The following is a 12,838-nucleotide window of genomic DNA, read 5'->3' as shown; positions in this document are numbered from 1 at the left end:
ATAAAGAGAAATACTGACAATTAGACATATTTTACTCCACCGACTCCCACTGACTTCTGACCAAGGGCTGTGTAAAGATTGTAGGTTTGACAAAAGCAATTTAAATCCTTCCTCGGGCACTTACATGTTTTTCTCTGTAATAAACATTAGCGTAATTGAACAGTTGTCTCACTTCTCATGCAGGAAGAATGTTTCTCCTGCATGGCACTGGCCAGATCTGCATTTTCACACTCGGACTGAGCTGGGTGTGGTTGCTGAGGGCAGATGAAAATGCTGACACTGTGAAAAGCCAGCGAGTGTTGCAAAGCTGGGAGCCTGGCCCAGGCTCTGCAGCGCTGCTTTCCCTTTGAACTGCAGCCTTCCTTTACAGGTTGTTAATTAGGATGAGGTCATTCCAAGCTCCTGTAACAAACACTGTCTGAAATAATTGCCTGGATTGTATTTAAGAGGGAATACTGAAGGAATTTGAATGTTTTGGCTGTACTGTGTGTTAAATGTAATGTCAGTGTGCATTCTTGCAAGATTTAATAAGATTTTCTGAAATACCATCACTACCTCAAGGCCTTTTCTGAGGCTAGTGGAGGATTGTATACCCTGACTCTCCAAGATCTTGCAAGACTTAATTGATAGGTGCAAAGCTACCTATTCCCCTCTCCTTTGCCTGGAGAAATCTGAATTCCTGTGTGTGTGTGTCCTTTTCAACCTTCATTCCAGTCTCTCTGGGCTGACTAGTTTTACCAAGCTTCCACATCCACTGTAAGTATATGTGTGGGTGGCAAAATATTGTAATTGATGTAATAAAATGGGACTTCACATGTTTTGAAGATTTTTGTTGGCTGTAAATCAAAGAAATATTTAAATGAGTCTTCAGTTTAATCTGTGTCACAGGGTCACTTTGTGTGCATGGGACATTCTTTCTGGGGAAGCTGGTCCTGCTTTGCTGGACATTACTGACTGTCAGGAGGAAAAAGTCAAATTGTCATTTAGAAGCATTCAGAGCTTTGTTATATTGGCTTGTTAACTCTGCAAGGAGTGAATGGACACATTAGGGATTTAGATATGGGTGGCACAATGCCTCCTTCATGAATGAGGATCTGCTTTAAGCAGCTTTGTGGGCTGAGTGACTGTTAATTGTGAATTTTCATATGTCTTTCTGATGCCCTTACTTTTCTGCTTTTCTACATTTTTGTAGCTTCTCATTTTTCCAGTCATAAGAAGAGAGTTCTGTTGTAACACTGCCATATCTTATTGCTGTATTTCCTTTCTGGCAATAAGATGAAATTAATTCTAGTATTTAATTGTGTCCGCTACTTGGATAGTAGTTTGGCTCCTACAGAATAGAACATATTTAGTGGATATAAGCCTGGAGAAGAGAAGGTTTCAGGGACACTTTAGAGCCCCTTCCAGTGCCTAAAAGGGGCTTACAAGGAGGATGGAGAGGGACTTTTCACAAGGTAATAGGGAGATTGGGCATGAGGACTGGCCTTAAGATGGAGGAGGATGGGTTTAGATTGGATAAGAGGAAGAAATTCTTCCCTGTGAGGGTGCTGAGGCCTTGGCACAGGGTGCCCAGAGCAGCTGTGGCTGCCCCAACCCTGGAAGTGTTCAAGGCCAGGTTGGACAGGGCTCTGGGGTAGTGGAAGGTGTCCCTGCCCATGGCAGGCAGCTGAAACAAGATGAGCTCTAAAACTCTTTCCAACTCAAACCATTTTATCATTCTGTGATAATTAAATTGCATTCCATGAAGCTTATAAAACCAGTGATTTTAAATTATGTTCCTTGGAAATCCAGCTGCTATTATTGCTACAGGCTCTAATGCTGAAAACCACTTGATCCTGTCCTTCAAGTTAAATTATATAATGATTCCCACTAGTAATTGTATGTGTGAAGGCCCATAAAACAGGCTGGAGAATGAGAAGGGTGACACTGTCTTTACAGTATAGTCTGTGGTACCTTTTTATTATTCCTGTTCATATTACATCACTTTATTTTGGCTGAGTAATCTGCATTTCTGTGCTTCCATTCATGAGAACACATGAGCACTGCACCACCTCATAACCAGGCAAAACTGAACTGTTGTACAGGTTATATCACTGAGCAGGAGCCACGTGGAGCATCACAAATCCCTTAATGTCTGAAAAGTGGGTGCAAACCAAGTCCACCTGAAGCTGCCTGGTGCCACTCCTGTAGGGAATGATTTCAAATTCCACTGTTGAAGTCTCCATGGGGGCCATTCTTTCCACTCTAAAAGAGAGAATGCATTTGTAAGTTAAAGCAGCTGAAAGATTCTTGCTATGTATTCTTCTGAGTACTCAAATTTAAGACTGTATGCCATCTCTCCACTCCCTGAGCATTCTGTAATTCAAATCTTGGTAAAAGAGGTGCAAAAATTCCATCTGCTGTATGGAGAGTTGGGACATGGTGGCATTTTGTCCAAGGCTGATGCAAATGAAAGTCATGAGGTTGACAGAATCTTTTTAAAAACCCACTGGTACTCCAGATTTCCCACCAAAATGAACGAGTTACCAGCCAGAAGCATTTACGTACTGGATTCGGAGCTGCTCTTTGAGCAGGCCACTGCCTTCAGCTCTCAGGACACAGTCTGTCACCTCCTCAGACAGAGGGTTGGTAAATGTCACCTCCACGCTGACAGGCTTGTGCACCACAGCTGCACCCAGGACCTACAGACAGAAAACATTCTGCTCAGCCACAGCACCAGTCTCATGTCTTCCTAAAGCTTCTCTCCTTCCATTCCCACTGCAAACCACTTACCCTCTTAGGATCACCTGGGCAGGGAGGAGCCAGGAATTAGTTCATGTACATAGTTCTGGGCAACAGAGTTCAGCCTTGAGTGAGCCATCCAGTGTGGCTAAGAGTCAGCAAACTTCTGGAGAATCTACCATTTAATCTCCTTTTTAACTAGGTCAGTGCATGGTTTCATGTATAACACAGGGTACGATACTCATCAGAGTGAGAACAGAATGAGAATGCAAGTATTGGCACATATGGTTAACTACTGGAGGTACCTTAAATTACCTTTAACTGGGCTAAATGAAAGGTTTGGAACTGGAGGACATGGGAGGTGTGAGACAGAGGTGAATTGTGGTGTCTCAGAGAAAAGAATGCAAATTAGCAAATAAACATATTCATTACCTTATTTTGGCTGAGGTAATGTGGAACTGGTACATGTGGTATATATTTGTAAATAATGTAATATTAGTTAACACAATCGAGAAGTCCATCAGCCCAATTGTATTTCTCTGTTACTGTCTCCATGTTTAAAGGGAAGTTTCAACCAACAGAAACATAAATGTTTCTTAAAACTTAATCACTGAAGTAATTTAGTCCAGGTGCCTTCCTTACATAAACTGACTCTGTTATTTGCATGGCACAGCACAAAGACTTTTTATGAAGTCTCACTAGAACTTGGTATTCAGAAATTGCCAGACCTGCAAAAAACCACACTTTCTACTCCTGTGTGTGCCCTTGCTTTTCTTGTATGCCACTGGCAGAGTGGTTTGGGACAGCTAATCTAGTCTGGAGGCCCTGAAGGACTCTGCACATTCCCACATTCCCATATTCCCTCTATGTTATTTACAGTAAGATGAGCAGATAGCATTTGATCCCATGTGTTACACAGTATTTAAATCTGGTGTCCAAAACCGGTTCATCTCCTTTATGTGGATGTGATGGGCCGTGCAAAACCAGGACTGTCCCTGGGCAAACACAGTGCAGGATCTTTCCTGTGGACTAAGAGCTTCTTTTTATTCATTGTATGATATTTGTCAAAAGTCAGTTAAAAGTGCAAGAAAGAGAAAGCCTCCAGTCCTAATTAATCACTTGGGCAGTGTTGCAGAAGGTGAAAAGTGACACTCATTTGATACAGTTAAAGACCTTTCTTCCAATATTGGTAATAGACTCACAGCCCTCACAGGTATAATCAGCTGGTCAGTGGAGGTGTCTTTGATAAACATCAATCTTCCTAAATAAACTGGAAGGTATTGATCAGACTTTTCTAACAAAAGGAGAGGTCTAAATATGGATGAGATTTGTCCATCTGTATTCTGCCTGTCCCTCCTTAGGTACACTTACCTTGTAACTCTTGTAACACTGAGAACTTAATCAGTGCCACGTTAATAAGCATCAGCAAAAATATCCCAGCACAGCCATGCCATGGAAATATTTGCCTCTTTTTAGTGTATTTCATATTACAAATTTCATTTGTATCATATGACCACAGCAACAAGATCCAGTCACCCTCAGACATGATTTCACTTCCCATACTCCTTCCCATGAGGAATAGATGGAGTGGGAATTCTAGTTTCTGCTTCTCAGCACATCTCTCAAGGGTCACAGAAGGGACTAGCTTTTACCTTGATGGTGAGAAAAGAATCCTGGAGTACAATATCCTTCTCAACTAGAAGTGAGGCTCCCTGTTTGAGTTGACACACAGCAGTCACTAGAATCTTCCTGTCATCCATCAGAGAGTTTTTGTACTGGGAATAGGAGATCTTGAAAGAAATCTCTTTCACTGGAATGGAAACAAACAAAATTTCCATCTCTTCCTTTTTCTGAGTACCAGATAAGATACCTGTACCTGAGTACCTGTAAGATATCTGTGTTTTAAGAAGAAATACTCTTATCACCCTGGGGCTGCACATTTGTGGGTGTTGACACCAACAGACTGGAATGATGCTCATGGGTGACTTCTACTTATATTTACATAAACCACTAAATGGTCAGGTACAGATGGGTATCTGGACAGATCCAAGGATGGATGGATGTGGCAACACCTGCTGGTGATTTTTCATTTATCTGAAGCTGGAATTTATTGCTCCTTCCTTGCAAAGAGGGCAGAGCTCAGAAGGTGGGCTGGTTTAAATGCAGCTGTCCAGCCTCTGCCTTGCACAGTCAGAGTCTCTGTGCCAGTGAGGAAGGCAGTGGAACTCAGTGTACTGAGAAAAAAGAGTTCTACTGCTGGAAATGTGGGATGAGTTTTGATGTGTTATGTTTTAGCTTGAGATGGTATTTCTGCTCATCTGTGCTACCTCTCATTTTTCAGCACTGTCCCTATGAAAGCAGGGCAGAGACCACTCTCTGCAGGTGGCACAGCCCTTCCTGCAGCTGCTGCTGTCAGAGTCTTAGGCTTGGCTTTCCCCCTTTAGTCTGTCTTTATGCTTTGCTAGTGAGCTAGCAGCTCACTAATCTCCAGTGTGTGTTTCTTAGTTGTTCTCTCTTAGCAAAAAAGGTCACAATGTAGCACCAACAGTGGCTGTGCTGGGTCAGACAAAAAGTCACCCTGCTCAGTCTCCTTTTTGTCAGTGCCTGAAAGCAAATGCTTAAGATAGGGAAAATATATGTGTTTCTTTTCCCCTGAATAGCTTTGACCTCCAACTGTTTGCAGGTCATACATTTCTTGAGCCATTCTTTATTTTCATGTGATCTGACCACAACCCACAACTGTCTTCTTCAGTAATAAAAGCTGTAATAAAATTAAAATTACCTTCCTCAGATCCAAGTTTAACAGACCTATGCAACTGCAGAATCTCTGCCTTGGGTTTTCTGGTGTAGAGAATGGCTGAAGCCTTCAGTTTAACCTTTATGGTCTTAAAATCTGAGGTCGAGTTTCTGAGTGTCAGGGTAAGGAGGATGTCCTGGCCAATCACAGGAGATGCATCAAGGAGCAGCTTCCCCGAGATGCCGGGGGTTTCTGCAGGCTGTGCCCTTGAAAATCGTCTTCTGGGTCTTAGAATTTTGGTTCTTTTTCCAGGTCTTCTCACACCAAGCAGCTTCAGTGCCTTCTTGTACACCTGCCTTTCTTTTGAGGATCCTGCATTGAAAGATACCATGATCAGAGATCTTGTGCATGTACTGGGTATAGTGCGGTGGAACCATGGCTGATCTCAGAAATTTAGGGAAGCTGAAAAGGGCAAAGATACTCAGAGGAGAAAATGAGGTCTAACCTTAACATGTATTTTGTCACAAAAACAAATGAATGTAGATGGCCACGAAGGCTGGACAGTAAAACCTGCCCATCAGCTCCAGGTGGCTGTTCATGGCCTCCTCTGAGAAGCTGTGGGCAATAAAAAGGTAATTCTGCATAAGGTAGGGCAGTTACCATCTCCTCTGAAACTGAGAGAAGGGTAAGAAAACCCTTTTGTAGAAATTCTCCCCAAACAGCACTCCAGAATGGCTGTTGTTTCAATTGAATCAGTATCAGCAGATAAGGAGCCCTAAGACTTGGAAAATTCACAATTACTTGACTCTAGATGTAAAGAAATTAAGTCAGTGCTCAGTCCAACAAAGGCCTAAATTCTTTTCACATCTGATCATCAGTGGCAAAACTACTGTAATAAAGAATTTACCTTCTGGATATTTGTAATTGGCAGTGACATCCACACGGGAGTTGGTGCCCACTGCTTTGGTGCTGATAAATTTCCCAATCTTCCTGGTATCAGAATAAATTCTCTCTTTTCTTTTCTTGCTATAGCGAATCCAAGTAACACAGTCAGCATTCACTGCTGCAAACACAAATGGGCTGTCATAATCCAGGTTCACATCCCCTTCTTTAATGGCTCTGGTGGAGGCAGGACCACACTGATAGATGCCTGTATTAGAGAGGGAGAAGTTGAACAACATAAATCCTCATGTTGACAGCAAGAGGGAGAGGCTCACTCACTACAGACACATTTGGGTCAAGTACTCTGTTTTCATGTCTGTGTAAGGTGGTAACAGCATGTCCAGAGATTCCACATGTACTTTCTGTCAAAAGGTGGGGCTGCAGAGGAGGCTGGTAGGGAGAGCTAAAGCTCCTGATGATGTGTGCCATGAGAAATGCTCTCACACAGTAAAGGCTGCAAGGCAAAGGTGTCAGCTGAAAGGAGAGGAGAGGATGTGAGGGATGGGAGCCCAGTCAGGAGTACAGCCAGATTGAAGAGATGGGAATCAACAGTGCAGAAGAACCAGGAAACTGAATTTGTTAAACCTGGTAGTGAGGAATGGGACTGTGTGATGTGGGGGGCTAAGATAAACAAGGGTAAGATAAATGAATTTAAGATGTGCTGGCTTTTGTGGAGGCAGAGAATTGAAATTAAAAAAGGAAGAATTGTTATATTGGTCAGCAATCCAGAGGCTGACAGAAAAGCTTCCTGCTGGAGATTGATGTGGGTATTGCTCTTCTTGTGCACCCAAGTTAATGCTACATCTGCAAGGAATATATAGAAGAGAATTGTCTGAAATTCCCCTGGCAATCTTTGGGAGTATCACTATCTATAGGTGTTTTATATTTGCATGTGCTACCTTTGCTTTTTTCCTGGGGTGTTGCATCCAGAACCTGCCATCCATCATAAAAAGAGCCGAGGTCTCTTCTAATAAACCAGCTTTCATTCCAGACATGGAAATTCCTGTAAGGGAGGTAGAATGCAGAATATCTGATTCATACAGTGCAAGAAATAATCCTAATTGAGTGAATGAAAACTCCTCTGTAGAGAGAGCAGCTGCTGTATTCCCTGCATGATATCTTTCCCCTTTTTTGCCAGCTTTTTGTGTTATACTGCTGAGAAATGTTGGGATGTTATGAAAAATAAATGTTAAAAGGAAAATACTTCATTCCAGAGTCAATAATTCAATATTGGACATTCCTGAACAAAAAGCCAAAGGTCTGGTGTGGAGTTTTATATCACTGAGAGGATGAGGTCAGGGTGGTTTTTCAGGAGCATGACTCTAGATATTTCAATTAGTGGGAAATATAATGGAAGGAATATTAAAGAAATATGTATATTTACCACACACTGTCTTCACTCAAGTGCAAGTTGTTTCCAGACACGTCAATGTACTTATCAATGCTCAGATTGAGGTTCTTGTCATGGGCAGAGTTGAAGTTTGTAATAACACGAGTAGGTATTCCCAAGCATCTCAATACTGCAATACAGAATACCATAAAAGCCCTGTAAACCGATTTTGCAGACATTTAAAAAGTGGGTTTTTTGGTCAAACAGTTTAGTGTATGTTTACAGTGGTGAAACAGACCTTCAGAAATGTCCCTCCAGCTATGACAAAGGTCACAGCCATTGTGCAAAATTGCTTAAAAGACACTTCCATTCACATGACATTCTTAGCTGTCATGTCCTTTTTAATAAGAGTTTGGTTCACCCATTAATTTTAATCTTTGATTCTTCATCCTATTTTCCTCTGTTTATTCCTTGGGTTTTTTCCCACTTATGGAGATACACCTCTCAGTTTTCCTTTGTATTTTCCCCAAAGGGGTTCTTGTGTCTCAGAGCAGCTCTTACTGGACACTGCTAGGATGCAATGATTTTCTTGACTTGCAGCTCCCTTTACAGGTCCTCACAATTGTAACTTGTTCTTGTGTCACCAGCAGGTAAGATACAGCAGTAGAAAACTGTCACTGTGAGGAGATGGGCTTAAAAGAGTACTGGTTTTCTTTGAATCCTAGATTTGAAACAGGAAACCTTGCTCTTTTCATCAGCCCAGCCTGGAAAACCCCTCTGGCTTTTGTTTGATTGCTCACAAAGCTGTCACAAGTTATTACAACCTGTAAACTGAAGGATTAACCCTTCATACATGGAAAGAAGAGCTTCTTCACTCTCCCTGTCAAAGCTGAAACAGCTTCAGTGGTATTGTGACAAAGTCAGGCTGCAGAACTGGTAGTGAGCTGCCCCTGTGGTGTCATTTCCATCTCTCCCTGTGTACCTGTGCAGGTGACTCCTGCAAAGACCCAGCACTGGCCGTAGCGCACGGGTCGGTACCTGGCCCGGTACCACTTCCGAAGGATGGTCACGCTCCCGCTCCAGCGCAGGGGGTTTGTTCCCGAGCGGAACTTCCCGCTCCACTTCCCTTCCACTACTCCTTTCTCATCGTTGCTGTTAACCTGAAAGAGTCCTTCTCATGAGAGAATTAAAGCATTCACAGGAAAAGAGAGAGGGAAATAGTTAGAAGTGATCCTGTGTGGGTAGCACTGTTCTCATTGATTGGGTGGTGGGACAGAATATTTGAATTTTAGAATTTTGTCTTCTTAAAGACCAAACCCAAGATCAAACCCAGACCACACTGCAAATCTGGTGATTCTAAACTGCCTTGTTTTCAGTACCCAAATGTGTTCTCATGGCCCCAAATGTACTGGCTGACACCTGTTTACATTTTCTCTGTTTCATCTCTATTGGTCTCACCTCCTTGCATGTCATTACTCTGCTAGACTGTGCATCCATGCTGCTTCACATTCTCAAGTGATTTATGGAAGCCTTGAGAAATCCATCTTTTCTCTGAATGTGCATTTGTTGCAAAGTACTTACAGCTTGCCCAAACTTGTTAGGTGTGGTTGCATATTTTTGTGCACATCCATTGTAGAGCCCTGTTTAAGTATCAAGTGTGGTGGTACAGGATGCAGTAAGTTATTAATTTTTTTTTCCTAATTATTTGTAGTTATAGTAATTTTGTACATCTGATTAGAGTTATTTACTTTCTGTTGAGAATGCCTCAAGTGAGTGCTGTCCAAAAGGCTGAAAAAGACCACAGCTATTAAGGAGGAATCTCAGCTAAGGGATGTGATAAGGAATGCATTATTTATAAAATGGAAAACTTTTCAGCTGCCTAAGTTGTGCATCTATGTGTTTGTGAAGATGAATGTGTGCTGAGAAATTGTTACTATTTGTTGCAGGAAATAATAAAAACCTCACTGAACAAATATCCCTTAAGTAAAAAATGCTCAGTTCAGACATTAGATGCAGCTGAACCAGCATTGGTTTTCCAACATATTTTGTGCTTCTCTTGGTGTTTGAAAAACTTAGGAGGTGATTTCAGAATAGACCAAATTAGTGAAAATATCTAATGGACTGAAAATCTGCTTGGAAAATACATCTGAGTTTTGATGTTTCTCAGAAGTTCTCGGAAACTTTCCCTCAGTCATGAGCAAACTTTTGGGAAGAAGACTGAATCTCCATTTTACCTATTTTGTAGCTATTTTTTGCTTGGCTACACCTATAAAACATTGAGGAATTCATGCTCAAGTGTGAGTGTGGGTTGTGGTTTTGCTGGGAGGTGCATTTCCAGCTGTAAGTGCTGGGTCACTTTACCATGGCACTGATAACCCTGCTCACATAGACAGGGCTGCTCCGCTGGGAGACATCCACAGCTGGCTCCTCACGGTGGTTCAGGCTCCGATCCAGAATAGCCAGCGAGATATCAAGGATGTCCTCCTCAAACTGGAATCAAAACAAGCAATGTGTTAAAGGTTAATTTCATAAAAAAAGGCAAGGATAGACTCCCCACCTAGTTTCCTTCTCCTAGCATGGAAGATGTTGGGACTAGAGGTGTTTTCTGTACTGTTAAAGAGAATTGAGCCAAGAAGAAAACATAACCATTAAGCTGCCAACTCTCATAGTATTTTAAAGATGTCTGTGAGCACCGTGTGGGGCTGTGGCCACTGGCATTCACAAGGACATTGCATGGCCTGGTGGCACAGATAAGACCAGTGTGGTTGGGCTCAGCAGGGTCACACCCTCCCACATCCTGCTGTGCCCCTTCAGGCACCTGTCTATCACAAAAGCTTTACTCTCATGGGCTGCCTCCACCTCATATCAGGTGAGCTGAACTGAAAGAAGCCCACAAAAACAATTATTGTGGATTAGGGTCACCAAGACACTGCTTTGGCCCAGAGAACGCCCCAGTGCTTGGCTGGATAGATGGATGTGGCCAGGCAGGGATGGCCCTTGACTGTGAGATGGAAAGGAACTCTGGCCTGGTTTCATTATCAGTGTAAAAGCAGCCATGGGTTCAGGAGGATCAATGGAAATGCTGTCTGCAAATGCTGGTGCAGTTGGAGGGCCTGCAGTGGCCAGGAATGTCCTGGCTGGCCTGGGCAGTTGCAGGATGGCTGCATGACTGGAGATGGGCTGCAGTTCTGACTCGGAGGGCCAGGCTGACTTTCAAAAATTCCAACAACGAGTTGTTTCAGTTGAGTACATTTGGGGTATCCTTTTTGTGTCTTCTGCCCCATTACTGAACAGATTGCATAAATATTTACATGCACTGGCTTTGCAATACCCAGTGGCTTTCTTTGCTCTCTACAAGGGCCAAGAAAACAAGTCCAGTTTTACCAGTTTGTAACAGGCAAAGGAAAACTAAAAATAGGCTTTGTTTCTTTTATTTCTGTATGAGCACATGCCACATGGGGGAAATGAGCCTGATGATGCTGTCTGTAATGTAATGATAAATGAGATATGTATCTGCAAGAAAATCTGAAGTGAGTGAGGAATATTGAACTATTATACTAGGAGAGAATGATTTTTTTCTGTTCAAGAGCCTATTTATCCATTATTCTTATTTTGAAAGCTCTGGAAGAGATGGTGCTGTTTACCTGTCCATAGTTCCAAGCTTCTTCTTGAATATCTTTCTCCACTCCCTGAAATATGATTCCACTGTCATTCAGAACATATTCCTGCCGCTCCTTTTCATCAGCCATGTAGACATCATCATCTACAAGCAGAATGAGACGTGATGGCTGGAGGGAAATTGTTTTGCTGTAACTGAAAATCTCATATAGAGGGCAGTTCTAGGGATCAGGTGAGACTTCCCATGCATTCAGACTTAGGACTCTCTGCTACACCTCTGTAACCATTTAGAGAGGGAGTAAAATAAGAATGAAATGAGGAGCTGTGTTCCTGTCCCTTTGCAGAATTTGTCTCACTGGCACATGTTACTTCTTTGACAACTGAATGCAAGAATCAGAGGAAAAATCAGAGGAAAGAAAATATAGAATGGATATTTGGAATATTTAGTGTCTTTGATTTCTTATCCTACAAGCAGGAGTCTGGGTCTTTGATGCCTTGCAACACTGAATAAGGGACAAAAACTTGATCCTTGATGCTGAGCGAAAAACATCTTTCTGTAGCTGTGACTATCAGACTTTACTGTGACACCCAGATTTCCAGGCTGAAACAAGGAGTTATTTGAAGGATGTGATACATCAGAGCATACCTGGACACCAGGGGTTGAAGAGCAGCACAAACTGGCCCAGGACTTTGGAAGAGATCTTGTTCCCAGCAAGGAGCTGGAGCTGGAGTTTGTATCGTCCGATGACAGCATCGGCTGGGCTGAGGATGGTGAAGTTCAGGCAGCGAGGCTCACTGGGCTCTTGGGTTGCACTCCAGCCACTGGCACCCTCCTCAGAAAGGGAAAATATGGCCTTGGTCTGCTGGGATTCTGCTGGAGATGGTCCTGCCGGAGGGAGTGGATGGTGGTTTGTGAGAGGTAGAGGTGAATCACGTTTGGGGGCCAGAATGAAGATAACGTGCAGTGTTACAGGGATGTGCTTAGAGCAGAGATCCAGCCTTGGTTTTGGAATGAGGATGGATCCTGCCTTTCTTTTAATTATTACCTTAACTGTCTCTTAAGGTATAGATCAAACTTTAAAATGGGAACTCCTAAGACTAAGATGACGAGGAATCCTGAGTGAAACAGGACAAAGTTTAATGTTTCATGGACCATGTAGACCTGTAAGGCACAAGTATTTGGAGCTGGATATGAGATTGCTGCCATGGGGAGATTACCTGTGCTTGCAATAAAGGTGAAGTTGTCCCAAGATTGTGCTGTTGTTTTGAGGTTCAGAGAGATGTTGAAGGGCTGCCCTCTCCTCAAGATTACTTCTGTGCTGCTGTAATCAGAGGTGTGGTGTGCAGCTTTATTTAGTTTGGGTTGCCAGTTGACTTTTCCTATTTTTAGGGCTAGAAAGACACAAGACATGTTAATTAAAAATGTTTTCCTTCAGACTTGCACACCTTTTCGTTTTGTCTAATGTACTAATTTTATTATATTTATATAT

The 12,838-nt window shown here is 42.6% G+C and overlaps 1 protein-coding gene across 1 annotated transcript; it reads right to left on the bottom strand.

Moving 5' to 3' along the window:
* Positions 1-1,632: 1,632 nt before the first annotated feature.
* Positions 1,633-12,838, bottom strand: LOC107213046 (protein-glutamine gamma-glutamyltransferase 6-like). Its single transcript, XM_015647053.1, has 12 exons — positions 12,567-12,838; positions 11,995-12,234; positions 11,375-11,493; positions 10,092-10,220; positions 8,713-8,890; positions 7,785-7,920; positions 7,300-7,403; positions 6,366-6,608; positions 5,504-5,830; positions 4,374-4,531; positions 2,548-2,681; positions 1,633-2,244 (listed from the first exon to the last, which is right to left on the bottom strand). The coding sequence occupies exons 1-12, from the start codon at positions 12,757-12,759 to the stop codon at positions 2,091-2,093; spliced, it is 2,115 nt and encodes a 704-aa protein (XP_015502539.1). The 5' UTR covers positions 12,760-12,838; the 3' UTR covers positions 1,633-2,090.

This window comes from Parus major, chromosome 20 (genome assembly GCF_001522545.3).
Source record: "Parus major isolate Abel chromosome 20, Parus_major1.1, whole genome shotgun sequence".
In the NCBI taxonomy this organism is placed as follows: domain Eukaryota; kingdom Metazoa; phylum Chordata; class Aves; order Passeriformes; family Paridae; genus Parus; species Parus major.
Note: the sequence above shows the minus strand (reverse complement) of the source record. Positions and strands in the feature narration are given on the sequence as shown.